Genomic DNA, 25953 nt, shown 5'->3' with positions numbered 1-25953 from the left:
AAGATCTGACGCCCTCTTCTGGAGTGTCTGAAGACAGCTACAGTGAACTTACATATAATAAATAAATAAATCTTAAAAAAAAAAAAAAAAAAAAAGAACCTCAATACAAGGGTTTCAGGTACAGCTTAGTGAAATAGATCTGAGTTTAGTCCCCAGAACTGCCAAAAAGAATCTGGGTGTGATGGCACAGATTCATAACTCCAGCTCTGAGAAGGTGGAGGCAGATGAATACCTGGGGCTCGATGGCAAGCCAGTCTTGCCAGGTTGGTATCCTCCCTGCCAGTTTAGGGACCCTGTCTCAAAAAACAAGGTGAGCAGCACCTGAAGAAAAACAGCTTAGGGTGACTTCTGGACTGATGGACACGGACACACACACTTCAAAAGGTCACTCTTTCGGGTATCACGTTTTAAAGGAAATTTGTAACACTTTATAAACTGTTTTGAGTAGGATATTAAGGAAGGACTGGTGTATATTGCTTTCTGAACATTTAAAATTTTTTTTATGACAGGGCCACTCTATGTAACTTTGACTCCCCTGGCCTTGAACTCATAAAGATCTGCTTACTTCAGCCCAGTGCTGGGACTGAAAGTATGTGTGCCACCACCCATGGGTTAACGTGTTCTTAGAGGGTGGTGAGAAATGTTTGCTGTTGAGATGAGATATCTGTCACTGCTGTGTGTGGCTGTTTCCTGAGATGTTTTTAGATTGTGTTTTATGTAATGGCTTAATTCTTCAGTCTTTCTCATGCCAAAGATGCCTGTACTGTCTTCAGTTCCTGAAACTAACTGAAAATTTTCATTGATGTGTTTCATTTCTATGGTTATCCAAAATCAATTATAAAATGGGCTTTGATTCAAAATAATACTTTGATAAGTTAAAATTTAAGTTTTGGTCAGGTGTGGTGGCACACCTTTAAGCCAGCATTTGGGAGGCTGATCTCCTGAGTTATCACCTTGGTCCTCATAGTTGGTCTCATTTTCATTTGAGGAGCTGGGCATTGTGGTGCTTCCCTGTAATGTCATCGATGGGAGATGGTGGCAGGAGGATCAGGAACCGAAGGTCATCCTGAATCTTCATAGGCACTTTGAGGCCACACTAAACTACATGAGGGCCAGAGGGCCAGTCTTAACAAAACAGTTTCAGTTTTCAGCCAGGCCAGGGAGCACAGGACCATAATTCCTGCTACTTGGAAGTGGGAAGGTTGAAAGTTAAAGGCCTGCCTGAGCAAATTCGTGAGAGCAGTCTGAAAGCAAAAGTAAAGAAGGCTTGCCTGCAGCTCACTGGGGATGCTTGCCTGGCTTGTGCCTTGCCTCCCTGGGTTCCTGTCCCAGTACAGTGGCAAGTATGCACTGCACGATCTGCCTGCCACTTGTTCAGTGTGTGAAGAGGTTGAGTGTCTTTAGCTTTGATCAGTCTTTAAAAATAATTATTTAGCTGGGCGGTGGTGGCGTATGCCTTTAATCCTAGCACTCGGGAGGCAGAAGCAGGCAGATTTCTGAGTTCGAGGCCAGCCTGGTCTACAAAGTGAGTTCCAGCACAGCCAGGGCTATTCAGAGAAACCCTGTCTCGAAACCCTCCCCTCCCCCCGAAAAAATTTAGCAAATGTAATTAAAGTCAGGTAGTCTTGAAATCTGTTATTTACTTGTTTTCTCTTTTTCTCTATAGATACTAAAATGGATCGTAAAGATAAATTATTTGTGATAAATGAGGTAATTTTAAAATTAATTACAAATATTTTATAAACTCTAAAGATGACTTAACAAGTTAGTAACTTGTAAAAATTGCTTTGTGAATAATTCCAACTTTATTTCACTAATTTGTCAGTTATTTTTCTTCTGTGAATCTAGTATTACTTGAAACTTAGAGAAGGTACTCAAGGATTATCAACCAAAATAAATAAAACAATTTCAGAAAACGTTAACTATTTGTAGAAAACCCATTTGTAAATTTAAAGTGTACTCATTAAATGTGCAGGGAAAAATTTGTTCTCTGGGTATTACAAGTTAGTAATAGTTAAGATTTCAAAGTACTGTTGAAGATATTAAGCTTATGTTTCAAAACAGAATTTTCTAAACAGTTATAAGGTAATTCTTTGGCTACTGAAAGGTTTCTATTTGGTTGTCTGGCACAGTGTTGTTGTAACATGGCATTATACAAGCCGTGGCAGCAGTGTTGACCAGAACTAGAACAATTCCCTCATTGTCAGGGAGCTCCAATGAGGGAGGCAGGACAAAAAACAAGATTATACTTTACAGTAAGGATGCAAGAGCTAAAGCACTGTATATTTTTCATTCCTGAGCTAGACTTAGAAAAGCCTTTTTGAGAGGCATTGTCCTGAAGGGAGTTGTCAATTTACTCCTTCAGACTTCAAAAGAAAGTGGAAGAGCAGTAGAGAAGGCTAGTACAGAGTCCCAGAATACTCAAAAAGCAACGGAATCAAAGGAAAATGTGTTTTGTAAGTTGGCAAGTTTTACATCTTGAGTACTTTGAGTTTACTGTAACATAGGAGTTTATTCTTAGGATGCTTTCTTTCTTTGTTTGTTTGTTTCTTTCTTTCTTTCTTCCAAAGATTTCTTTAATGTATATGAATACACTATAGCTGTCTTCAGACATACCAGAAGAGGGTATCAGATCCCATTACAAATGGTTGTGAGCTACCATGTAGTTGCTGGGAATTGAACTCAGGACCTCTGGAAGAGCAACCAGTGCTCTTAACCACTGAGTCCCTTTTATGTTTCCTAAGGATGGTTTTTAAATCTTTACCATGTTGCTGGGCATGGTGTTGCTTGCCTTTAATCTCAGCGCTCAGAAGGCAGAAACAAGCAAATCTCTTGAATTTGAGGCCAGCCTGGCCTATAGAGCAAGTTTCAGGATAACCCGTGATACATAGAGACAAAACAAACAAAAAAATCTTTAAGATTTGATCAAATCACTCTGAAATAGGTTTTATTTTTGTTTGCCAATCCCCTAATTCATGAATACATGCCTGTGTAAATAAAAATTTAAATGTTATAAAATTAAAATAAAAAGCTAAAAAACTGACGGCTGAAATAAAGGATATTGGGGCTGAAGAGATGGCTCAGTGATGAAAAGAATTCTCTTCTTCCAGATGTCCTGAGTTCAATTCCCAGCAACCACATGGTGGCCCACATCCATCTGTAATGTAATCAGATGCCCTCTTTGGTTTTCTTAGAGCTGTATTTTGGGATACAGTTCTAGTATCGCATATTTTCTAGTGTTATTTTCAGTCATTATAGTTTGTGCATGGGACTATAGTCAGAAGAGATCTTCAGTACAGCAAGAGACCCAGTTACTCTAAACTATTTGGATAACGAGCCTGCAGTCCAACACTCGGGAGGTGGCAGCTTATTGGGCGGGACAAGGGCAGCTTGGGCAGCATGATACCTGGTCAGTAAAAAAGAAAATACATACTACCATAGACACAAGAGATTTAGTGGATCCTTCTACCAAAGAGGCATAGAATAACAAGTTTACCTTGAGTAGAATGCCAACGATGAAATGAAATTCTGTGAATAAATATACACAGGTTGTTTTTTAAAAGAAATTTGCTTGCTTATTACTTTAGTTCTTGTTATATTATCTGTTGCTTTTTCTTTTTTTTAGGTCTGTGAAATGAAAAATTGCAACAAATGCATCTACTTTGAAGCTAAGAAAAAACAGGATCTCTATATGTGGTAAGAGAATATATTGATAGAACTGAGTAAATCTTTTATAACAGGATGTAATTTTTATGTAAAGGAATGGATTGAACTCACTTGATTGTGCAATATTTGAAGCCCCTAAAGAACATTTAACGTGAATATTGTAGACGGGGGCTATCTTACACCATAGACTTACACTATAGACGTCCTGTCTTATACTATAGACATGTCCTGTTTTATAATCTGCTGGTATGGGTGAACATCACTGTACTATACATTCTTATCTGTTGAAAAGTTGTTTTCATATATTTCAGGCTTTCAAATTCACCTCATGGTCCATCTGCCAAATTCTTGGTTCAAAATAGTAAGTTTGACTTAACATTTCTTGATGAATGTTTTAGAAATGTTTTTGGAAAATTGTGTCAAAATTTTTAACTTTCTCATTACTTTTATTTTTTTTAGTTCATACCCTGGCTGAATTAAAGATGACTGGAAACTGTTTGAAAGGTTCTCGGCCCCTTTTGTCTTTTGACCCTGTAAGTTTCTCATTCGGTGTGTGGTCTAACTTTCTTATTCTAAATGGTTAAAAGTGTGTGTGTGTGTGTGTGTGTGTAAGTTTTAAAGAAGGTACTCTTGATTTTAAGTAATGTGTTCATTTTTTTTATTTATAGGCTTTTGATGACTTGCCACATTATGCTTTGTTAAAGGAATTCTTAATTCAGGTAATTATCTTTCTTAGAAAGTAGTTTTAGGAATATAATAAACAAAGCACATTTGACTTAGACATCGAAGCACATGCTATCTATGCCTTGGAATGAAAAACTAACAGACCTTTTGTTGTTTTTATAACAAGATCTTCAGTACACCACGATACCATCCCAAGAGTCAGCCATTTGTGGACCACGTGTTTACGTTCACTATTCTGGATAACAGGATATGGTTCCGGAACTTCCAGGTTGGCTTTGCTTTATTTTTCACGTTTTAAATACCTGGGGATATGTAGTATTAACGACAGTGCAAATGTATATTCTTTTAAGTAGCTCCATTTCTCCTTCAGATATTTGTGGCAAATGATTGCTGCCACATACCTGAAGTAATCTCTACTTGCTTCTTTCTCTGGTTGTCAGTTGCTGTGGCATACATCATTTGTAACAAGCTGCTCTACTCATTTAAAGAGAGAACATGGACTGGAACTCTGTGCTGATTGGTTTTAGCCCTTCCTGAGTCCTGTAAAGGACAGTTCATTATTTCTTTTCCTGAAAGCTTAGAATATAGCAGGGAGAGGGTCAGAGGCTGTTAAGGCTTAGGAAAACATACTTGCTACAGTAATAACTTTTAGGTAAGTCATGAGATGATTCCTCATTCAGGGGAAGTGGGGCGTCTAGAAATCTCTAGGCAGGAATTTGTCATAATGTGCAGAAGAGTGAAGAACAGCAAGAACAAGATTTCATTCAGCTGTGGGTGATGGACATGGGGGCTCCTCTCTGCATGTTTTATAGAAGATGTCTTACAGTATCAGTCACATCTGCTGCCTTGGGAGACCAGCTTTACTGAGAATGTTAATAAGAGTGCACTGGGCGGGAGGCAGACAGGTGGATCTCTGAGTTCCAGAACAGCCAAGGCTATGAAGAGGACCCTGCCTTAACGGACAAATGAAAAGAATGTTAGTGTTTGTTAGACTTAAGATATGAAACAAGCTGGGCGGTGGTGGTACACGCCTTTAATCCCAGCACTTGGGAGGCAGGAGGCAGGTGGATTTCTGAGTTTAAGGCCAGCCTGGTCTACAGAGTGAGTTCCAGGATAGACAGGCTATATAGAGAAACCCTACCTCAGGGGAAAAAAGGGGGTGGGGAGTGGGAAAGAAAAAAGATATGAAACAAATTCAGATTTTACAGTTAAAAAGAAAACATTGAGAGGTGAAATACTTGTAAGTATGAAGAGCTGAGGCATAAGTGACATTTGTTTGTAATCCTAGATCTGGACAGGTAGGGACAGGTAGATCCGAGTTGTTTGTTGGCTACTCAACAAAGTTTAATCTGCATGTTCCAGCTACCAGTGAGAGACCATCTCAAAAAGCAAAGTGGAGTGTGAGATGGCTAAGCTGGTAATGCTCATCACAGAGCCTGGCGACCTGAGTTTGATTCCTAGGACACATGTGGTAGGTAGAAGGAAAGAACTGACTCCAATAGATTGTCCTATGGCTTCTGCATGTGTGTGCCACAACACACATACACCCATGTACAACATACATGGATATAAACACGTGGGCAGCTCCTGAAGAACAACACCTGTACTTGCTCTCTAGCCTTCACATATGCACATGCACACATGCACCAGTAAACATATAAACACATACACATGAACACTGAAAAAGAAAATCATGGTTCTGTATAACTTCCTTGAGCTAGTAACAGAATTTAGGAAGTGGTGTGATTTATCACTTTCCAAGTTCTTACATCTCACTTTGAGGATTATCAATTCTGGTTTTATGCTTTATTTTGTTTTTGTTTTGAATTATTTGTTTGAGACAGGGTCACTTTATGCTCTGCCTGGCCAGGAACTCATGTAAATGAGGCATAAATCCACCTGCCTTTGCCTCAGTGCTGAGATTCAAAGTGTGCTATGCTTGTTTTAGAGCATACTATAATGAAGTTGGGGCTGATTTACCTTTTGGCAATATACCCAAACCACAAGGAATGTTTCTTTTTTGTTGCAGATTATAGAAGAAGACGCTGCTCTAGTGGAAATAGGACCTCGTTTTGTCTTAAATCTCATAAAGATTTTTCAGGGCAGCTTTGGAGGACCAACCTTATATGAAAATCCTCATTACCAATCTCCAAACATGGTAAGCTGGGGTTTTGGTTGACTCTGTTTTGTTTTGTTTTGTTTTGTTTTAGTCTGTGATACTGTAGTTCTTTAGCCAAAATCATTTTGTAATTAGTGCTTTACCACCCGTAAGATTAAATTTGTTTTGCTGCACATTTCTGCAAATTCCTTTTTGAAATGATTTTGGTGAAGGTACATACATGAATGCCTTAATTCAAAGCTTCTTCTCTTTGTCTAGCATCGGCGCGTCATAAGGTCTATCACAGCTGCCAAGTACAGAGAGAGACAGCAAGTCAAAGATGTTCAGAAACTGAGGAAGAAAGAGCCAAAGACTATCCTTCCACATGACCCCACTGCAGATGTGTTTGTTATACCAGCGGAGGAGAAGCCAGTAGAAATACAGTGGGTGAAACCAGAGCCTAAAGTAGATCTGAAAGCAAGGAAGAGACGGATTTACAAAAGGCATCGGAAACTGCAGCAGAAGATGAGCAGAGGGAGTGCAAAGTGAATCAGAGGATAACTATCTCTTTAGTTACTGTGTATTTATTTTGTATTCCATGTGTAAATACTTTCAGTATACAGAACTAGCTATGCCTAATTAGGGCACCATTTTAAAAATTAAAATCTTTAAGTCAGTGTTGGTCTTTTTCTAATAAAGCATCTTAACTCCCCAGTGACTTTATCCTTTCAGAGCCTCACTTAGTTTTGAGTCATTAACACACTTAAGAGTTGGCTTGCCCTTTTTGCTTAGAATTGCAGTTTGGCTAAGCTGAAATTCAAACAGACTAATTGGGTCTGTAATTACTTACCAAGATGTTAGGGACTTTTAGAGCGGAGTGTGGTGGGTGGCAGGGTGGAAGAAATGTTCATTTTACTGAGCTTTCTTTGCTGAGGTCACTAATTCATGAAGCCTTGGGAAGCCGATTTGTGATTGTTAACAGATATTTGATCCACTGAACCCCCAAATTGAGATGATTACTGGAACCTGTTTCTAGTTGTGGCTCAGCCTTTACACACACCGTTAATCCCAAACAAGGTTAAAATCAGTTTGTAGAAGGAAATACCCCTGTTTGAAGGTGATATATAATTAAGTGGCAGACAAAGTAACGAGTCAGAAAAAGATGGGAGAGAATGGGATGCCCAGTGCAGGAGAAAAGGGAGGCTCTTGAGAGCAGCAGAGAAGGCATCTTTACTGGGACAGTCGCATAGAGATATGTTGAAGAAAGAATGAGCAGCCAGAAGATTAGAACATATAGCCAGAGTTCATTTGAGGTCAAACACAGCCAAGAGAGAAGTCAGATTGGATCAGTCAGCTTGGAGAGGAATTTGAGCCAGAACACCAGAGTTGAATCAGCTGAAGATCAGAAAACTAGAAAGGGTGAGCTTCAGTCTGTTGAGGCTGAAAGCAGTCTAGGCCTAGAATACATTGTACAGAAGCTAGAAGCTTCCAGGACTAGGCCTAGGTTAGACTGAGGCAGTGAGCCTCGGAGATGACAATGGCATCAGGAGGATACAAGTTACTTTGACGTCTCATCTTTCAGTACCTCTACCTCTGGTGCATTTAAGTCTTAGGTTTTGAAAAACAACTAAGACCTGTTTGTAAGCAGTTTTAAATCTATCTTAGACAACTTCAGATTCTAGAGAGCAGTAGCAACAGGGAAAACAGCAACCTGAGCCACCAGTGATGATGGGGCTGGCTGGCTGGGGAGATGCATGAACATAGATGATATATATATATATACACACACACACATGCATATATATGTGTTGTGTCAGATGGTTTTGTCACACCTTTTCACCTAACATGTTTTTCCACATCTGCAGCATGTTTATTAACTAGACATACATGCGTTATCCATTCAAAGATAGTTCAGTTTTTGTGTTTCTAGTATGGTGCCTGTGGTAAATATTTCTGTACAGAAATCCCTTTCTACAACACTTGTTTATTTGTTTGTTTTGTTTTTCGAGACAGGATTTCTCTGTGTAGCCCTGGCTGTCCTGGAACTCACTTTGTAGACCAGGCTCGCCTCGAACTCAGAAATCCACCTGCCTCTGCCTCCCGAGTGCTGGGATTAAAGGCGTGCGCCACCATGCCTGGCTTCTACAACACTTGTTAAATAAAACTCTGCTCAAAGGTTTTTTCTAGCAATACAAATAATAATTCTTTTTTTGCTAAGTTTTTCTTTAGCAATATTTTTGTAAGCTCCAAAGTTATACCTTAGAACAATCCTATTTTTGTGGTCTTGCCTATGAGAACACCAGTTGCAAAATAAAAATACTATTTTTGAGGGGAGATTAGGATTTTTGGAAGTGGTATTAGACTAATATTGTTTTCTTGTGGTAAGGCTGTCTTTTTCACTTATTCCTAGTTTTATGTAGTTTCTGGCCCTAGATATAATTTCTAGTTTATTTTGTTCTCAATTGGTTTCTGTTGATGTGATAAGCTTCCTTACCCAATGTGACTTGGGAGGAAATAATTTATCTTACACTTCCAGGCTCACCACTGAGGGAGATAGAGACAGAGTCTGAAGCAGAGATGCAGAAGAACACAGATTAGTGGCTTGCTCCTGGTTTGCTCAGCTGCTTTTCCTACCAATGACCTGCTTAAGGATGGGGCTGCCTACAGGGGGGCTTGTCCCTCCTACATTGGTTAAAGATCAAAATACCCTGTAGACAAGCCCACAGGCCAGTCTGAAAGAAGTACTTCCACAATTGTTCTCAAGTCTTCTCAAATGACTCTAGTTTGTCAAGTTGCCCAGCATGAAGTCACGTAAAACATGTGTAGGGACCGGGAAGATGGCTCAGGGTTAAGAGCACTGGTTGCTCTTTGTGAGGACTTGGTTCAGTTGAGTTGTTAATTGTGCTACTTTTCTTGAAATAGTTTAGGACTACTTGAAGTCACTTAAATTATGCACGTGATTCGGATCAGAGATTCACCTGCAGTACTTATCTGGCTAGTTTCTCATGGCCATAGCTGCTGCATACAGAAGACTAAATGGCCACTGGTTATTTAGTCGGTTGAGAAAAGCCTTGAATGAAAAAAATGAGACTAAGGTGTTAAACATCAGGAAGAGTTCATTAGAGAATATATGTTATGAACAGATTATATTATTATAAAAAGTTGCCAGTTTTGAAAGACATGAACTTCATTTTTTAGATGTCTGCACTGTGAGGTTTTGGTAGAATTTTCTGGTTTCACAATTTTCCTCTTGTATTTTTTTTTCTCTTAATTTCTCTAGTCATAATTTTAAATTAACAGTTTAATTTGGGGTTTTTATTCCCCAAATTGCATCTCTTTCACTCACAGATAACTTATACAAAGTCAGTATGTTTAACCAGAATGCTCTTTAAACAGAATTCAGCGACTCATGCCTGTAATCCTACCTAGCTCTAGAGAGGCTGCAACTATAGACCTGCAAGTTCCAGACCAATTTGGACTATGTAGTTTCAGAACCAACCAGTGGAAGATGACTGAAATAACATCCAGTTTAACTCTATATTTCGATCCATTGTTATGGGCCAAAATAGGTGACTTTCACCCCAAAGCAGTAAAGCAGTTTGCAGAGTTTACAATTACACGTGGCTGGAGGGGAAATCATGTATTCACCCCACATCCTCCACTCCCTAATAGGAGAAGGAAGATCCGATGTATCTTGCAAACTCAGACTTTTCCAGCCCTATCCATTACCATCTTAACAAATGATGGAGAAAATAGGCAACTATTTACGTAGTAGTAACTTAGTTATCTAACTAATATGTAGAGAAAATGCTGAAGCTCAGTTGGGTTTTATGATTGTGTTGGGGGCAGGATTTTAAGGAAGGGACAGTCACCTTTGTCTGTTTGATTGCTCCCACCCTGTACAAAAGATGCTAGCAATGAGTGTCTTGGCCATGTATTATTAAATAGAACCCACAGCTACCGGATGTATGTAAACATTCCATCTTAAAGTTATGTGTTTTCATAGGCTTTAGGATACTATTTTGACATCCAGTAGATTGGAATAAATGTACAGAGCTCTTATCGTGTATGTACAGAGTAATTAATAGGACTACTCCAGTCCCCCAAAACCTGTTGGCTAAACTATCCCATGACTACATTCTCAAGCCAGTTAAGCTAATAGCATATAGAAAGTTAGGACCCAAGAGAGACACATGGTTGGTTAAGCTAGTAAAGTCTCAAACACTGGGGCGAAAGGCAGAGGTCCATCCTACTCAACAAATCCAAAGCAGACTTGGCCTCCAGGTTCTCCCAACATCCCTTAGTCCCTACTGAACTGACATAACCTGCCCTTTGCCCTCTACCAAGGACTTTCCAGCCCAGGGGCTAAACTTCCCCCTGAGGCTCTTACCTGTATAAACCAGCCATTTCAGTTACCTGCTTCTGGTCTTACTCCACGCCCCCACCCCACCTCCCCCTACATGACTCAAGGTCACATTCACTCTGGACTTTCACAGATGCTCTGGCTATGCTATCCCTTGTAGCCACAATAAACTTTCTCCTCCACCAAACCTAGGAGAAGTCATGTCTGTCTATCTACTATCTATCTATCTATCTATCTATCTATCTATCTATCTATCTATCTACTATCACTCAGCACTCAGGCTTCTCTTAGGTCATATAAATATCTTAACTTTTATTAAATATTTCCATGTAAAGGAACAGGTTTTTTGCGGTTTGTAAAAAAAGACATCTTTTTAAAATTTTATTTTTTTAAATTGGAAAGCTGGTTTTAAACTCATGGCAATCATTTTGTTTTGGTCTCCCAGTAGCTGGCAATCACAGGCATGAACCATCATCTCTAGTCAGGCAACTCAGTCTTTCAGAGTTTGCAAACAAAAGCACACATGGAGGGAGAAAAGAAAAATGTGTCCACCCCCACTCAAGGGGGGTTCTCCAGAAAGGAAATGCTCTATATAACTTTTTTTGTTGTTGTTTTGTTTTTTGTTTTGTTTTGTTTTTTCCAGACAGGGTTTCTCTGTGTAGCCTTGGCTGTCCTGGAACTCACTCTGTAGACCAGGCTGGCCTGGAACTCGGAAATCCACTGCCTCTGCCTCCCAAGGGTTGGGATTAAAGGCGTGCGCTAGCACTGCCCGGCTTTTCTTTTTGAGGTCTTGTTTTAGCAAGGCTGGGCGTTGTTTAAGACATTTCACGACCCTGGTTAGTTGATGTTTCTTTATGACTCATTCTTAGGAAGAGTACTTGTTATGATGTACTGGACATTTTCTGCTTAATATATGAACCTAATCTGGCAGTGGAGGCCAGTAAACCCAGCACTTGGGAAGCAGAGACTGGATCAAGAATTTAACTCATTATTCAAGCAGGCCTTGAATTCACGGATAATTGAAGGTGTGGTTCGAAATTCCTGAATAAACTGGCCTCTGCCTCCTGGGTGGAGGCTGGGATTAAAGCCGCGTTCTTCATACCGGGCACTTAGCCTGGCTTTTGGTTCGCTACCTTTAAGATGTTTTAAAAACTGATTAAAGCAAAGATCTTATTTACTGCCCTTTATCATGCATATCAGGCAAGATGAGGGGGAAAAAAAATTAAGAGATCCTAGGAAGTGGTAGCTGAAGAGAATTGAAAAGATGATAAATCCCGGTGTGTTTCCACCACGAACTTCTGGCTGAAACTCAGCACCTGACTCCTTGAAGCTCGAGTTGCCACATCTGCAGAGAACTAATCCGAAGGCCGGGAAGGTATTTCCCAGACTACTTCCTCATCAAGCCTACCTTGCCCGGCCTTCAGGCCGGCTAGGAGTGCCACCCAAACAGCCTACTGTGCCCCTCACAATGACTCTCGGCGTGGCTTCCCCCGCCCAGCCTCCCCCGCCCAGGCCCCGCCTCCGCGGCGCGCCGCTCCCCCGGAACCCAGCCCAGCCCCCGCCCATGCGGAGCTGTCGGCGCCGCCCCCTCCGCGCGCCCGCGTGCCGCAGCCCGCGTCGTCCACCGCCGCGCGCCTCCGCCACCCCGCGCCGCTGCCGCCGCCGCCGCCGCCGCCGGGCTCGCTGGCTGGCGGGCTGCTGGCGCCGGGCTCCCGCCGGAGGAGAGGACAACCAGCGCCGCCGCTGCCGCTTCTGCCCGGGCCCGGGCGTCGGCCCCGCCCCGGGCCCCGGCCCGGTGTCCAGCCCGGCCATGAAGTGTCACTACGAGGCGCTGGGGGTGCGGCGCGACGCCAGCGAGGAGGAGCTCAAGAAGGCCTATCGAAAGCTGGCCCTGAGGTGGCACCCGGGTAGGTGACCGGCGGGCGGGGACCCCAGCCAGCCTACCCCGGGCCTGGCGGGGCGCACGCCGTGGGGACGGCTCGGCCCTGCCCGCACCGCCGAGGGGGAAGCGGGTTCGGCGCGCAGCCGCCTCCGGCTCCTGCGGCGGGGCTGCGGACCACTCACGCCGCCCGCCCGCCCGCCCCGCCGGCCGGGGGACTGGCTTTTAAACAGGCCCGCTCGCGCCCGCCTTCCCAGTGCCCAGGCTCCCGCAGACCCGGCCCCGCACACGACACGAGTTTGCCACGGCGCGTCCTAGTTAGGGGGACCGCCCGGGAGACCTGGGCGAGGTTCCTTAGGAGTTTGCTCCCCCGGGATGGTTGCTGTGACTGTGCGACCGGTCTGCGGGACTTTTGGCGAAGTCTCTTCATCTACGGGGCTTCGAAACTTAGGAGTTGAATCCCGTCTGTGGGGGAGTCCAGAGGCTCTCTCTTCCGCCTCTCTGGGTACCGGGCATTAAAGCCAGCGCTGCGCACCTGCTGCCAGGCGCTCCCGCATCCAGAACAGCGGCCCTTGGTTTTCTTAACGAATCATTTTTGAGATGGGGGGGAGGGTCTCTCCCTACGTTGCCAAGGCAGCCTTTGAACGTGTGATCGTCCTGCCTCACCTTTCCAAGTAAATTACTTGAAATTACTTGGGATTACTGTCCATTGCCAGCAGGCATGGGTGATTTTACTTATTTTTTTTTTTTCCTTCGTGGCTGGTTTACCTGTTTTTGTCGTAGTGTTGTTTTAAGAATAGTTTCGCTTTACCTTTAAGCTGTTCTTCCCAGAGTCTACAGAAGATGGATATGAACACGTAGATGACTACTAGGTTTGGAAGAATATACATGTCTTTTTTTGCTTAAAGGAGAAAAGAAATACGCCATATAACATGAACAAGTTTAAGCTCAGTTTTTCTCATACCGGTCCAGAAGATGCAAGTCACATGCACGAGGGTATAATATGCAGCTTTTGAAATGCTAAAACAGGGACCTCAGAGTCTTGTTAGGAAAACAAGCCTCGCACATATGGACGTTTACTATTTGAGTAAAATAGTGTCATTGCTGTTTGGGTTAATACAGCAACTAGTGAGCACCATGTAATGGGGGCTGGGTTCCTCTGTGTACCTAGAGATGCCGAGGCATCTGGGACAGTCCTGTTTCAGGAAGAGCACGAAGGTGGGCCAAAGATGTCCCGGGGGATGGAGGGCAGTACTTACTCACAGGGAAGGATATAGAATGGTTTGCAAGAGTGGAAGACTGGAGACCCAGAGTGGGAAGGAAGACCCCTAATAGATGGAACAAAAAACATAAGTATTGGTGTAATAACAATAAATGAGGAACATATGTGTATGTACGTGTACACACACACACACACACACACACATACCCCTTTTGAAAGGGTAGAATTCTTAGCAAGAAGTCAAAAGACATAGTCAAGGTAGACACATCCAAAGAAAACATATGTTGTCTTAGTGTAATGGCTAGTTATCATTAGAAGCTGAGTTAGGAATTGGAAGGAAGTTGGGCGTGCCTTGATTTTCAGAACGGAAAAGGTTAAGACAGAATTAATTCTAAGGGCAAATGCATATGCTTTGCCAGGTGAACCAGGCAGAAGAGGCCTCTGCCCTGGTTGAATATGCATTCTGTGGAGTCACAGGAAAGAAACGGGCATTTTGAATCCTAGAAGAGAAGGTCTGTGTGAGGGCAAATTCAAGTGTTGATAAGTCCATGCCTGGCCAGCTTTGTGTGTGTGTGTGTGGGCGCGGGGGGGGGGGTAGGAAAGCCACCCCGAAAGCTTGGCTGTGAAGAAGTAACTTGTGGGTGGAGACATAAAATGATAGGGTCAAAGTGTGCCTATTCGAAAGAGGAGCAAGGAGTGTAAGAGAGAGGCAAGCAGAGCCAACCAAGTAGGAGCAGGTCAGAAGGGGATGTGCTACATTCTGGAGTAAGATTTTAGCCTGAGAGCTTTGGTAGACCATAGAAGAACTGGAGACACCAGGGCGATAAATGCCAGTTTTCCAGGTTTCTCTCTGGTTGTAATGGGAGGGAGTGTCTCAGGGAGGGAGGCCAGCCTGGAGGTGAGGCCAGGAGTACCATAGTGGGGATACTGAGCAGGATGCTAGTTTCTCTGTGGTTGAGAGGAGGGGAGAAAGAGCTAGCGGTGGTAGAGGAGACTACTAGAAGGAATAGTGATAAAGGGTCCGTGTCCAGGCACAGGCCTGTATCACCGTGGGGCTGCCATAGGAATGCTGTGGAGTACAAAAGGAGTAGAGACCTGCAGAGGAGTGATGCTTTCTCAGAGCAAGCTTTGCAAGGGACAGGCCAACTAAAGCTTCCAGAGGCATTGTAAGAAGGTTTAGGAGATGACAGCAGAATACGGGCTTGTGTCAAGAGAAAACCACACAGAATGGATGTCTGGTAAACTTCAGTGACTGTTTGCAATACCTGTGCCAAAATGTAGGCTCTTTTATTCCTTAACAGCTTTAGACGCCGGCTGTTAATCTCAGTTTGACACAGCCATCTAGCACAGTGAAAGCCATGTGACAGATTGAAAACATTATTTAAGAAAAAAGTTCTACTCAGAAGTTATATCTTGTTATTAGATGGTATATGCGTAGGTTTTGTGTGTTTAAAAACTTTAGCTTTCTACAAATTTCTTTAGGGAGGGAAGGAATGGGAAGAAGTTGGACCAGGTGCAGCACTGATAAAAAGGAAAACACACACACACACACACACACACACACACACACACACACTTGGCAACCATTGTTTATTTTTTAATTTAAGAAGACTGAATTGTCAGCTTTTTGTTTTGTTTTGTTTTTAGGTTATTTAATTTGAACTGAACTATTGTGTCTTGACAGGAATATTCGAGACTTAAAGTTTCTACCATTTTTCTAGGAGCCCCCCCCCCCCAAAAAAAAAAGCAGTGTAGACTGTTGGTGATGCTGTAGCTCTTTTGTTGTTGTTGTTTTTGTTTTGTTTTTTTCGAGACAGGGTTTCTCTATGTAGCCCTGGCTGTCCTGGAACTCACTCTGTAGACCAGGCTGGCCTTGAACTCAGAAATCTGCCCGCCTCTGCCTCCCAAGTGCTGGGATTAAAGGCATGCGCCATCACCTCCTGGCTGATGCTGTAGCTCTTTAGCAGCCCCCCTTGGGGTATGCTCGTGAATGCTGAGATGGATATTGGAAGATATCAGAGTGTCCTAGGGATTTGTCCTCACCCTTTCCTCCTTCATCCTTTCCTCCTTGGATCTGTTTATGAATGAGTTGATGAAGACATGGAGATCTTAACACTTGTCAAGGGCGCTTCCCCTTGAAAGGGTATGAGGGTTGTGTGTGACCAAATGTGGCAGGAAGCTGGGTGTCATAGCTAACTCAAAGACCAATTTCTTTTTTCTCAACTCGAAAGAAATCCGAGGTGGTTAGTTCTGATAGCTCCCGTGTTTCATGAAGCTATCAGGGACTTGCTCCATCGTCCTCAACACGTGTGTGGAACCCTTGAATCAGACAGTGAGCCTCAAAGGCAGAATTGCCTTCTCAGCTGGGACAGCTTAAGATAGCAGTTCTCTCCTATGGCCCAGTGGACTTTTCTGCCTAGCAGTTCTCAAATGGGCCCTCATTCGTCATACAGAGTGACAGTTCAAGATATTAGTCACAGGAGGAGGAACATGTAAAGAAGAGACAAGGGTTTATGCTAGTTGCCTTTTGAGGAAGATTCTTAAAACCCACTGTAGAGTAGTTTCGTAGACTTTATTAACTTAGTCATGTGTTTACACCTAAACTTTAAGGGTGAAGAACAGAATCTTTACTACAAGGGCCAGGTGTTATTTGGAAGAAAGGAACAGTAAATTTGGGGTGTGAATTTGTCTGCTGCAGTTCTTGTATTAGAGAGCTAAAGCTGTAGGAGGATACAGCAGGTGGATTAGGGCACACTGTAACAAGGCCACCCAGCAGGTAGGTTGGGGCACACTGTAACAAGGCCACCCAGCAGGTGGGTTGGGGCACACTGTAACAAGGCCACCCAGCAGGTGGGTTGGGGCACACTGTAACAAGGCCACCCAGCAGGTGGATTGGGGCACACTGTAACAAGGACCACCCAGCAGGTGGGTTAGGGCACACTGTAACAAGGACCAGCCAGGCCCTCATCTTTTCACAGAACAGTGATTTTTCCAGGAAGTATCACTTAGTAAACTCCTTTGCATCTTATTTTTGTTACTTTTCTATTGCTATGATAACATGCTAAGACCAAGGCAACATACAGAAAAAAGAGTTTATATTGTGTGTATGGTTTCAGAGGGTTATTAGTATAAGTAGCAGGTGGTAGGTGGCTGGAGCAGCAGCTAAGAGCTTACATTTAGATCTATAAGTAGGAGGCAGAGAGAACTAACTCAAAATGGTCCTAGTTTTCAAACCTCAAAGCTCTCTCCAAGTAACACATCTCCTTCAACAAGGCCACACCTCCTAATCCTTTCCAAACAATTTCACCAACTGGGACCAAGTATTCAAACATTTGAGCCCATGGGGGGCATTCTCAGAACACTGTTGATTGCCTAATGCTGGCTGTCTTCAAATGGGTACACTCTGAAAGGGGCATTAGAATTATGTTGTGTTACTCCTCATGGAAAGTGAGGTATATACAAAAGTATAGATAGCAGTTGGAAATTATTTTTAGTTAATATAAGACTACTTTTAGTTTCATAGGATAAAAGAGTCATGGCAAACTGCTATGCTTGGAAAAATATTAGTGTTAGATATTTGGCAGAAAGCCACTTGTATGGTTTGGGATCAAGTGCTGCTGACAGATAAGAGGAGGCACAATAGTAAGGCTGCATGGCTGTTTGGAGGGAACACATTCTGTCGTATCTTAAACTCTCAGAAGACAAGTATTGAGTAGTAGTAGTAGCTTAAAGAACTTGATGTGTTCCATGTTAGATTCAAAAGTTTAATTTATAAATTAACCCACTTATGATGGAACAAAATTACCAAAGCCTTAGGATTTAAAACAGCAAACAGAAAAACTAGTGTGTATCAGTTCATTATGCACACTCCCAGGGTTCTGAAACATAAATGTGCCAGTGGCTTAGCTTCTATCTTCTTCTGAGGCTATCTCATCACTGTTGGGAGGACCTGCTTCCAGACTCACAGACATGATCAGTGGCTCCTACCATTTGTTCCTCTTATCCTGTGTTCTTCACACTGTCACATGAGTATTCCTGGAGACGGCAAGAGCCCAGAATGGAGGCTGGTGTCCAGTCCAGTCTCATCTCACAGCACACCTTGCCTTCCTTCTGTGCCTGCTGTCAGTCAGACCAGCACTGCTGATGAGGGACTTAAACAAGAAGGAGGAAGAGATCACTGCTGCCGCCATTTGCAGGCCAAGTTGCTTTTGTGATTTGCAGTTAAGGAAGCATGACCAAGAAAAGAATAATTAGCATGTGCACACAAAAAGGTGCATATGTGGAGGTCAGAGGACACGTGGTAGGAGTGGGTTCTTTCTTTCCTACCATGTGGGTCTCAGTGATTGAACTTGGGCTGTCCAGCTTGATGGGCAGCATCTTTATCCTTTATCTATTGTACCCTGTTAGCAGCCCCTACTATTTAAAATTTATATATATTTTGATACACATATTGATACAGGGTTTAACTATGTAGCCTTTACTAGCCTGGAACTAGTTAGACTAAGCTGGTCTTGAATTCTGAGATCCAAAACAAACACACACACACACACACACACACACACACACACACACCTGTGTACGTGTGGGTATATGGCATTTGTACAGGTGTGCCATGGAGGGTAGGTACATGGAGAGCATGTGTAGGCCAGAGGAAGAACAGCTTACAAGATCCAGTTTATCACTCTGCCATACGGGTTCCAGAATTGAGTTCAGATCTTCAGGCTTGGGAACAAGCGCTCTTCCTTCCCCACTTAGCCATTTTGATGGCGTATGCATCTACTTTTTTCATGACTAAGTTTCTGTGATTTTAACAGATAAAAACCTGGATAATGCCGCAGAAGCAGCTGAGCAGTTTAAATTAATCCAAGCTGCATATGACGTCTTAAGTGACCCTCAGGAAAGAGCGTGGTAAGTATTGTGTTTAATTTGTTAGCAGTCATGGTCAGTATGAAGTCGTTGGTTTCTTAACAGTTTGGCACACTGAGTGGTCGGGAGTGCCCTGAAGCATCTGTCACCTCCTGGTTATGTAAAGTGCAGTATGTGGGCAGGAAGGAGCTAGGGATGATTATCCCAACTGTCTGGTGTTATCCAGGAAGCGAGTCTGCTGCTGTTACACAGCTCTAACTCAGATGCTGCAAGTGGTTTCTCTCTCACTGAGTGGGGCTCCTTTAATGTATGTAAAGAGTTCATTGTTACCCAGGAAGGAAGTTTGATTTTTGTAGCAATTCTTGTTTTAATTCTTTTAATATAAGAATTATAATACATTTCTGTAGAGCACTTGAATAAATTTTATTGTGCAAATAGGTCCTTTTAACAAAGATGAGCTCCTAATAGAGTTTAATTTTATAACAAGAATCTGTAGCTCGAGGTTCTGAGTTTTCAGCACCTAAGTCCTGCTGCAGATGAATAGGTTTGAACTCAGCCTTAGTAGTGAAGAATCCTGCTCCTAACAAGGTTCTGCCGTGAAAGCCATCTGCTTAAACTCTGTACAGCATACTGATTCTCAAAGGAGAAAGGAGTAAAAGAAAGTTTCGTACAAATTCTCTTAAACCTCATAGAGGAGCTTAAACTTTTCTCTGACCAAGCATTTTGAAATTGTGAACTAAAGCCAGATGTATGCACATGCCTCTTGTCTCTGCATATGGTCCCTGTCTTCAAGAGTCACCTGGGCTACATAGGGGGAGTTTCAAGCCACCTTGGTTTATATAGGGAGATCCTTTCTCCAAAAACCAAACAAAACCATTTGCCTTCCTTTACAGTGTTGGTATCCCATGTGGCTTCTTTTTATTTAGTCCTCCTCTTAAGTCTTAGATTGTCTCATTTTCTCTTAAAGCTCCCGCCTGCTTGTTTTCCTGTTGCCTGGTACTTGTTACCATTTCGAGGTGAGGAGCCCATCCTTTGAAGTAGGAGTGACCTGACTTTGAATTCTCGTCTTGCTTCTTATAGACTTTATGATGATGAACAACCAGTATTATCAAGCAAGGATGATAATAAATACTATTACAGACTTTTTATGAAGAGCAAATTGTAGTGTGGGTGTGTGTATGTGTCCTAGCTATAGTTTATATAAATACAAATACGTTTTTCAGGTAGATGATGGTAAATTCCCATCTTTATGAACCATATTATGTTCAATACTGTACCATTTAGTAGTTCTCTTTCCTATGGATTTCAGCTACCTATTGAGGGAGTCTAGAATTCCTAGTTGATAGGGGCTACTATTATATATGGTATTAGAAGTTGCAGGCATGATTTTTTTTGTTGTTTTGGTTTTTTTGAGGCAGGGTTTCTCTGTGCCCTGGCTGTCCTGGAACTCACTCTGTAGACCAGGCTGGCCTTGAAATCAGAAATCCACCCGCCTCTGCCTCCCGAGTGCTGGGGTTAAAGGTGCAGGCATGACTTTAATCTCCAGTCCCTGAAAGGCTTCCAAGTACTTTAATTGTCAGATTTCTGTAAAGCCGTGAGGCTATGAGGTGCAGATGTTGAGATTTCTGTAAAGCCGTGAGGCTATGAGGTACAGATGTTGAGACATACACTATTGTTAGCTGATTGAGAAGGACAGACTTGGGGTGACATTTTATATAATTGCATTTAAATAAGTCCTTATTTGTCCAGCCCCTTTCACTTTTGAATTTTTTAGGTACGATAACCATAGAGAGGCCTTACTTAAAGGAGGGCTTGATGGGGAATATCAAGATGACAGCCTAGATCTGCTTCATTATTTCACGGTCACCTGTTATTCTGGTTATGGGGACGATGAAAAGGTAAGATAGGAAAACTTCTACTTTCTCCTCAAGTGGTTAAGTAAAACTCAAATGTGGGTCTGTCCTAAAATTGTATAGAGAGTGAATGCTGTGGATATGTGTGGATGAAGGGCACTTGAGGTAGAGAGAGCTGGGACCTGTACTGCCTCAGCACTAAAGCCTGTTTTCCATGGTTTACTGAGTTTCTGGCTTTGCTTGATTTTGTTTTAGGGGTTCTATGCAGTGTATCGTGTTGTCTTTGAGCTGATTGCAAAGGAAGAACTGGAGTGTATGTCAGAGGGAGATGTTGAGGATTTTCCAACCTTCGGCGACTCCCAGAGCGACTATGACACGGTGAAAGAAAAACTGCCTTGCATCTCACTCTCCCGGGCTTCTCTCTTGGGGTTTTCTAGATGTACAAGAAACCATCTCTCTCCTGACCTGGGTTTCACCCTCACTTTTGCTGGAGCTTGTACCTGTCTCGTAGTACCAACTCTTGACTTGTTCTCTCTGTGGTTGTAGTAGTCTCCTTCTACAGTCTTTCTAGCCAGCAAGACTATTTTTCATTTCTAAATCTACCTAGGAGAATGAATGTCTTCCTGAAAAGTCTTTAAGAGAACTAACTGCCTGTCTTGTCCAGTGATTAATGTTAGTGTCTGAGGGTCTAGAGTTGTGCTTTAGTGGTTGAACATTCACAAAGGCCCTAGGTTCAGTTCCCAGCACTGCAGAAGTTAAAGAAACACACAACAGAAGTAATCTTAGATACGTGAAAAGAAAGCTAGAAGATATTTTATTCCTTAATATTTTCTGCCTTTTTAAAGAAGTTTAAGTAAAAACGAGATCATTTTGCCCATTTTCTCTGACACTAGGTGGTGCACCCTTTCTACGCTCACTGGCAGAGTTTCTGCACACAGAAGAATTTTTCCTGGAAGGAAGAGTATGATACCCGGCAAGCCTCGAACCGCTGGGAAAAACGAGCAATGGAAAAAGAAAACAAAAAAATTCGAGACAGAGCAAGGAAGGAGAAAAATGAAGTGGTGCGCCAGCTGGTAGCCTTCATTCGTAAACGAGATAAGAGAGTGCAGGCCCATCGGAAGCTTGTGGAGGAGCAGAACGCAGAGAAGGCAAGGAAGGCCGAGGAGATGAGGAGGCAGCAGAAGCTGAAGCAAGCCAAGTATGCAATCTGGAACTAGCTCCTCTGCTGATGTGGGTCTGTGGGTGGCCAGCATGGTAGAGTGAGTGTGTCCAAAGGGAGCCAGCATGAAGCTTCCATGTTGGTTATCATTCTGGCTTATAGCCTGTAATGTAGTTTTTCTTCTTTTTAAAAATCCCTGAATTCTAGCCTTGTTTCTTTACCTACTATGTAAACATCTAGGTTTTTGTTTATATATTTTCCTTCAGAGGCCCTTTATACTTGAGGTCTTTTATCTCTACTAAAGTTTGTTAACAACTAGTGTTAATTGAATTCTTACTCTGTTGAACAGTCTGTTCAACTGCTTTTCTGCTTTTTCTTTTGTGTGTGTGTGGGGGGGTAGGGGGCATGGTTCATGACAGGGTTTCTCTGTGTATTCCTGGCTGTCCTGGAACTCATTTTGTAGACCAGGCTGGCCTCGAACTCAGAAATCCACCTGCCTCTGCCTCCCAAGTGCTGGGATTAAAGGTGTACGCCACCACACCGAGCTCTGCTTTTATTTGTAAGGAAATGAGGCCTTGTAGCAGGCAGGTCGCAGTTTGGAATGGAGTTTGGGAACTCTAACCCAGAGCCCCGCTCTTTAAAAAAATATTTTAACTTTAAAAAATTCATTTTGGCCGGGCAGTGGTGGTGCACGCCTTTAATACCAGCACTTGGGAGGCAGAGGCAGGCAGATTTCTGAGTTCGAGGCCAGCCTGGTCTACAGAGTGAGTTCCAAGACAGCCAGGGATACACAGAGAAATCCTGTCTCGAAAATCCAAGAAAAAAAAAAATCATTTTGTATGTGTGGGACACTTGTGTGGAGAGGGCAGCTTGCATGGACCAGTTCTTTCCTTCTGTTGTGTGGGCTTCAGACTCTCAGTTCTCAGGCCTGATAGCAAGTTTTTCCTGCTGAGCCATCTACCAACTGTAGAGCCCTGCTATTAGCTACTATGCAGTATCTCGTACTGGTCTTGATATTTAACACTTAGTCACCTGAAGACTTTGACTGAGCTGCTGAAAGTTATATTTCAAGTCTGATTACTTAGAACAGTTAAAACCAATGCAACAGTTAAAACCAACGCAGTGCCAGTGACTGCACCGATTGTAGCTGGGGATGGGTGGTGGGTTCCTCTCCTGGGCAGCATCAGGGGCATTCTCAGTAGGGTTGGCTTTAGAGCTGTGCTTTCCGTGGGATTGAGACTCTGCTGTGTGTCTAGGCTGGCGGAGCAGTACAGAGAGCAGAGCTGGATGACCATGGCCAATTTGGAGAAGGAGCTCCAGGAGATGGAAGCAAGGTACGAAAAGGAGTTTGGAGATGGATCAGATGAAAACGAAGTGGAGGATCAGGAGCCCAGAAATGGATTGGATGGTAATGTTTCTTGTTGGATTAAGTAAATTTGGACAATAAATCTTACTGTGTAATTAGATGCCTGCAGTGTGGCCCAAGTGTGAGAAACTAGAGAACGGAAGAACAAATGAAAACCCAGAGAGCATCTGACTTGTCACGGTTCATGGCCACAGGCCTGTGTTCTAGACCGAACTAGAAACTGGGAGTTCTAATGGCCAATCAAAGAACATTGTGTTAAGCATTTTGTTTGCTGTTTGCTTTTCCTGTATAGACCTGGCTGCCCTGGAACTGGGTCCTTAGACCAGCTGGCCTCAAACTCGGGGATCTGCCTGTTTCTGCCTCTGGAGTCCTGGGATTAGAGGCGTGCACCACCATGCCCCGCAGGTTTTAATATCTCTTTTAAGACAGTAGCTGTTGCATAGGAGTAAGTGTGTCATATGTGTCATAGTCTTCCCACTTAGGACTCAGGGAAGGTGCTTTACTTACATGATTAGAGTGCAGACAGAGTGTGTATGTATTTTAACAGGTAAGGTTTAGGCCTTTGAGAACTGCTGACCAGTAATCCTGGTTTTCTCATGATTACTAGCTCTTCCATCCATAAAACTGATCTGAATAGATTTCCCTACTTCTACTTATTTATAAACTGTAGATTTTCAGACAAGTAACTCAGACAACATCTTTTTTTTCCAAAATGGTTTGAGTTATGAATGGTTTAATAATGAGTCAAGTAGTATGTACTTGGAAACGTATAGAGCACTCTATACATGTGAAATGATCTAATTTAATTACATTTCTATAATTTATGAAGTCCTTTTATATGCAAGACCTTGCTTGGTTTTCAGAAAATATTCCTTAAGTGGAAATTTTGCTAATGGAATTTTATCTTCATTTAACGAGTGAAGAGAGTAGGGGTCTGATGTTGTGGGCTGTGTCTGAGAACATATGAGTACTTTTTAAAAATCCAGAGTTGTCTTTTTCTTTCTTTCTTTTTTTTTTTTTTTTTTTTTTTTTTTTTTTTTTTTTTTTACAGTCCAGTCTTGTTCCCCTCTTGTTCTGCCCTCCTCCTACTGTCATCCCATCCTTCCTCCCCCCTATCTCCAAGAGGATGCCCACCTCCCCACCAAACCTTCCCCACTCCCTGGGTCCTCAAGTCTCCCAAAGGTTAGGTGCATCTTATGCCACTAAGGCCAGACCAGGCAGTCCTCTGCTGTATATGTGTCAGGGGCCTCAGACCAGCTCATGTATGCTGCCTGGTTGGTGGCTCAGTGTCAGAGATTTCAGGGGTCCAGGTTAATTGAGACTGCTAGTCTTCCTATGGGGTAGCCCTCCGCAGTTTCTTCCAGCTTTTCTCTATTTCAACCTGATTGCAGTCCATTGGTTGGGTGTAAGTATCTTCACCTGTCTCAGTCAGCTGCTTGTTGGGCCTCCCGGAGGACAGCCATGCTAGGCTCCTGTCTGTAAGCACACCATAGCATCAGTAATAGTGTCAGGCCTTGGATCCTGCCCTTGAGATGGATCTCAAGCTGGGTTGGTTGGTCATTGGACTGCCTTTCCCTCAGTCTCTTCTCCATTTTTGTCCCTGCAGTTCTTTTGACAGGAACAATTCTGGATCAGAATTTCTGACTGTGGGATGGCAACCCCATCCCTCCACTTGATGCCCTGTCTTTGTACGAGACGTGGACTCTACAAGTTCCATCTCCCCACTATTGGGTGTTTCATCTAAGGTCCCTCCCTTTGAATTCTGAGAGTCTCTCACCTCCCAGGTCTCTGGTACTTTCAAGATGGTCTCCCCACTTCTTACCCCCTGAGGTTGCATATTTCCATTCATTCTGCTGGCCCTCAGGGTGTCTCTCCTGTCCCCTCCCCCCTGATACCCGGTCTTGTTCCCTTTTTCACCTCCTCTTCCCTCTCCTTCCTAGGTTAGGTCCCACCCTCCCTCTGCCTCCCTTGATTGTTTTCTTCTTCCTCCCAAGTAAGATTGACGAATCCTCACTTGAGCCCTTCTGCTTGTTAACCTTGAGTTCTGTGGATTATATCCTAGGTATTCTGTACTTTTTTGGCTTATTAGTGAGTACATAGATGCATGTCCTTTTGGGGTAGAGTTACCTCGCTCAAGATGATATTTTCTAGTTCCATCCATTTGCCTGCAAAACTCATGATGTCCTTGTTCTTAATAGTTGAATAGTAGTGCATTGTGTAAATGAACCACATTTTCTGTATCCATTCTCCATTGTGGGACATCTGGGTTGTTCCCCGTATCTATTCAATATAGTGCTTGAATTCTAGCTAGAGCAATAAGACAACAAAAAAGAGATCAAGGGGAAACAAAGATCAAGGGGATTGGCAAAGAAGAAGTCAAGGTATCACTATTTGCAGATGATATGATAGTATACACGAGCAATCCCAGAAATTATACCGAGACTTCTAGAGCTGATAACTCCAGCAGATTGGCTGGATATAACTCGACAAATCAGTAGCCTTCCTCTATACAAATGATAAATGGGTGAGAAAGAAAATAGGGAAACAACACTCTTCACAATAGTCACAAATAATATAAAATATCTTGTAACTCTAACCAACAAGAAAAAGACATATATGACAAGAACTTCAAATCTCTCAAGAAAGAAATTGAAGAAGATCTCAGATCTCCCATGTTCATGGATTGGTAGGATTGACATAAAAATGGCCATCCTACCAAAAGCAGTCTACAAATTCAACCCAATCCCCATCAAAATTCCAACACAATTCTTCAAAGACATGGAAAGAGCAATTCTCA

General features: G+C 42.9%; 2 protein-coding genes across 2 annotated transcripts in view; both read left to right on the top strand.

Moving 5' to 3' along the window:
* The window catches only part of Brix1 (biogenesis of ribosomes BRX1), a 9739-nt gene extending 2576 nt beyond the window's left edge, over nt 1–7163 (top strand). Inside the window, exons 3-10 of the mRNA XM_021208382.2 lie at nt 1667–1710; nt 3626–3696; nt 3978–4027; nt 4126–4199; nt 4335–4385; nt 4517–4618; nt 6380–6508; nt 6728–7163. Of these exons, the coding sequence (XP_021064041.1) occupies nt 1667–1710; nt 3626–3696; nt 3978–4027; nt 4126–4199; nt 4335–4385; nt 4517–4618; nt 6380–6508; nt 6728–6997 (791 nt within the window). The 3' untranslated portion in view covers nt 6998–7163. The remainder of the gene's footprint in view (nt 1–1666; nt 1711–3625; nt 3697–3977; nt 4028–4125; nt 4200–4334; nt 4386–4516; nt 4619–6379; nt 6509–6727) is intronic.
* Nucleotides 7164–12409: 5246 nt separating this feature from the next.
* The window catches only part of Dnajc21 (DnaJ heat shock protein family (Hsp40) member C21), a 25239-nt gene continuing 11695 nt past the window's right edge, over nt 12410–25953 (top strand). Inside the window, exons 1-6 of the mRNA XM_021208577.1 lie at nt 12410–12718; nt 18727–18820; nt 20553–20676; nt 20887–21009; nt 21525–21829; nt 23047–23198. Of these exons, the coding sequence (XP_021064236.1) occupies nt 12622–12718; nt 18727–18820; nt 20553–20676; nt 20887–21009; nt 21525–21829; nt 23047–23198 (895 nt within the window). The 5' untranslated portion in view covers nt 12410–12621. The remainder of the gene's footprint in view (nt 12719–18726; nt 18821–20552; nt 20677–20886; nt 21010–21524; nt 21830–23046; nt 23199–25953) is intronic.

The sequence above is a fragment of the Mus pahari genome, chromosome 11 (genome assembly GCF_900095145.1).
Source record: "Mus pahari chromosome 11, PAHARI_EIJ_v1.1, whole genome shotgun sequence".
Lineage (NCBI taxonomy): Eukaryota > Metazoa > Chordata > Mammalia > Rodentia > Muridae > Mus > Mus pahari.
Note: the sequence above shows the minus strand (reverse complement) of the source record. Positions and strands in the feature narration are given on the sequence as shown.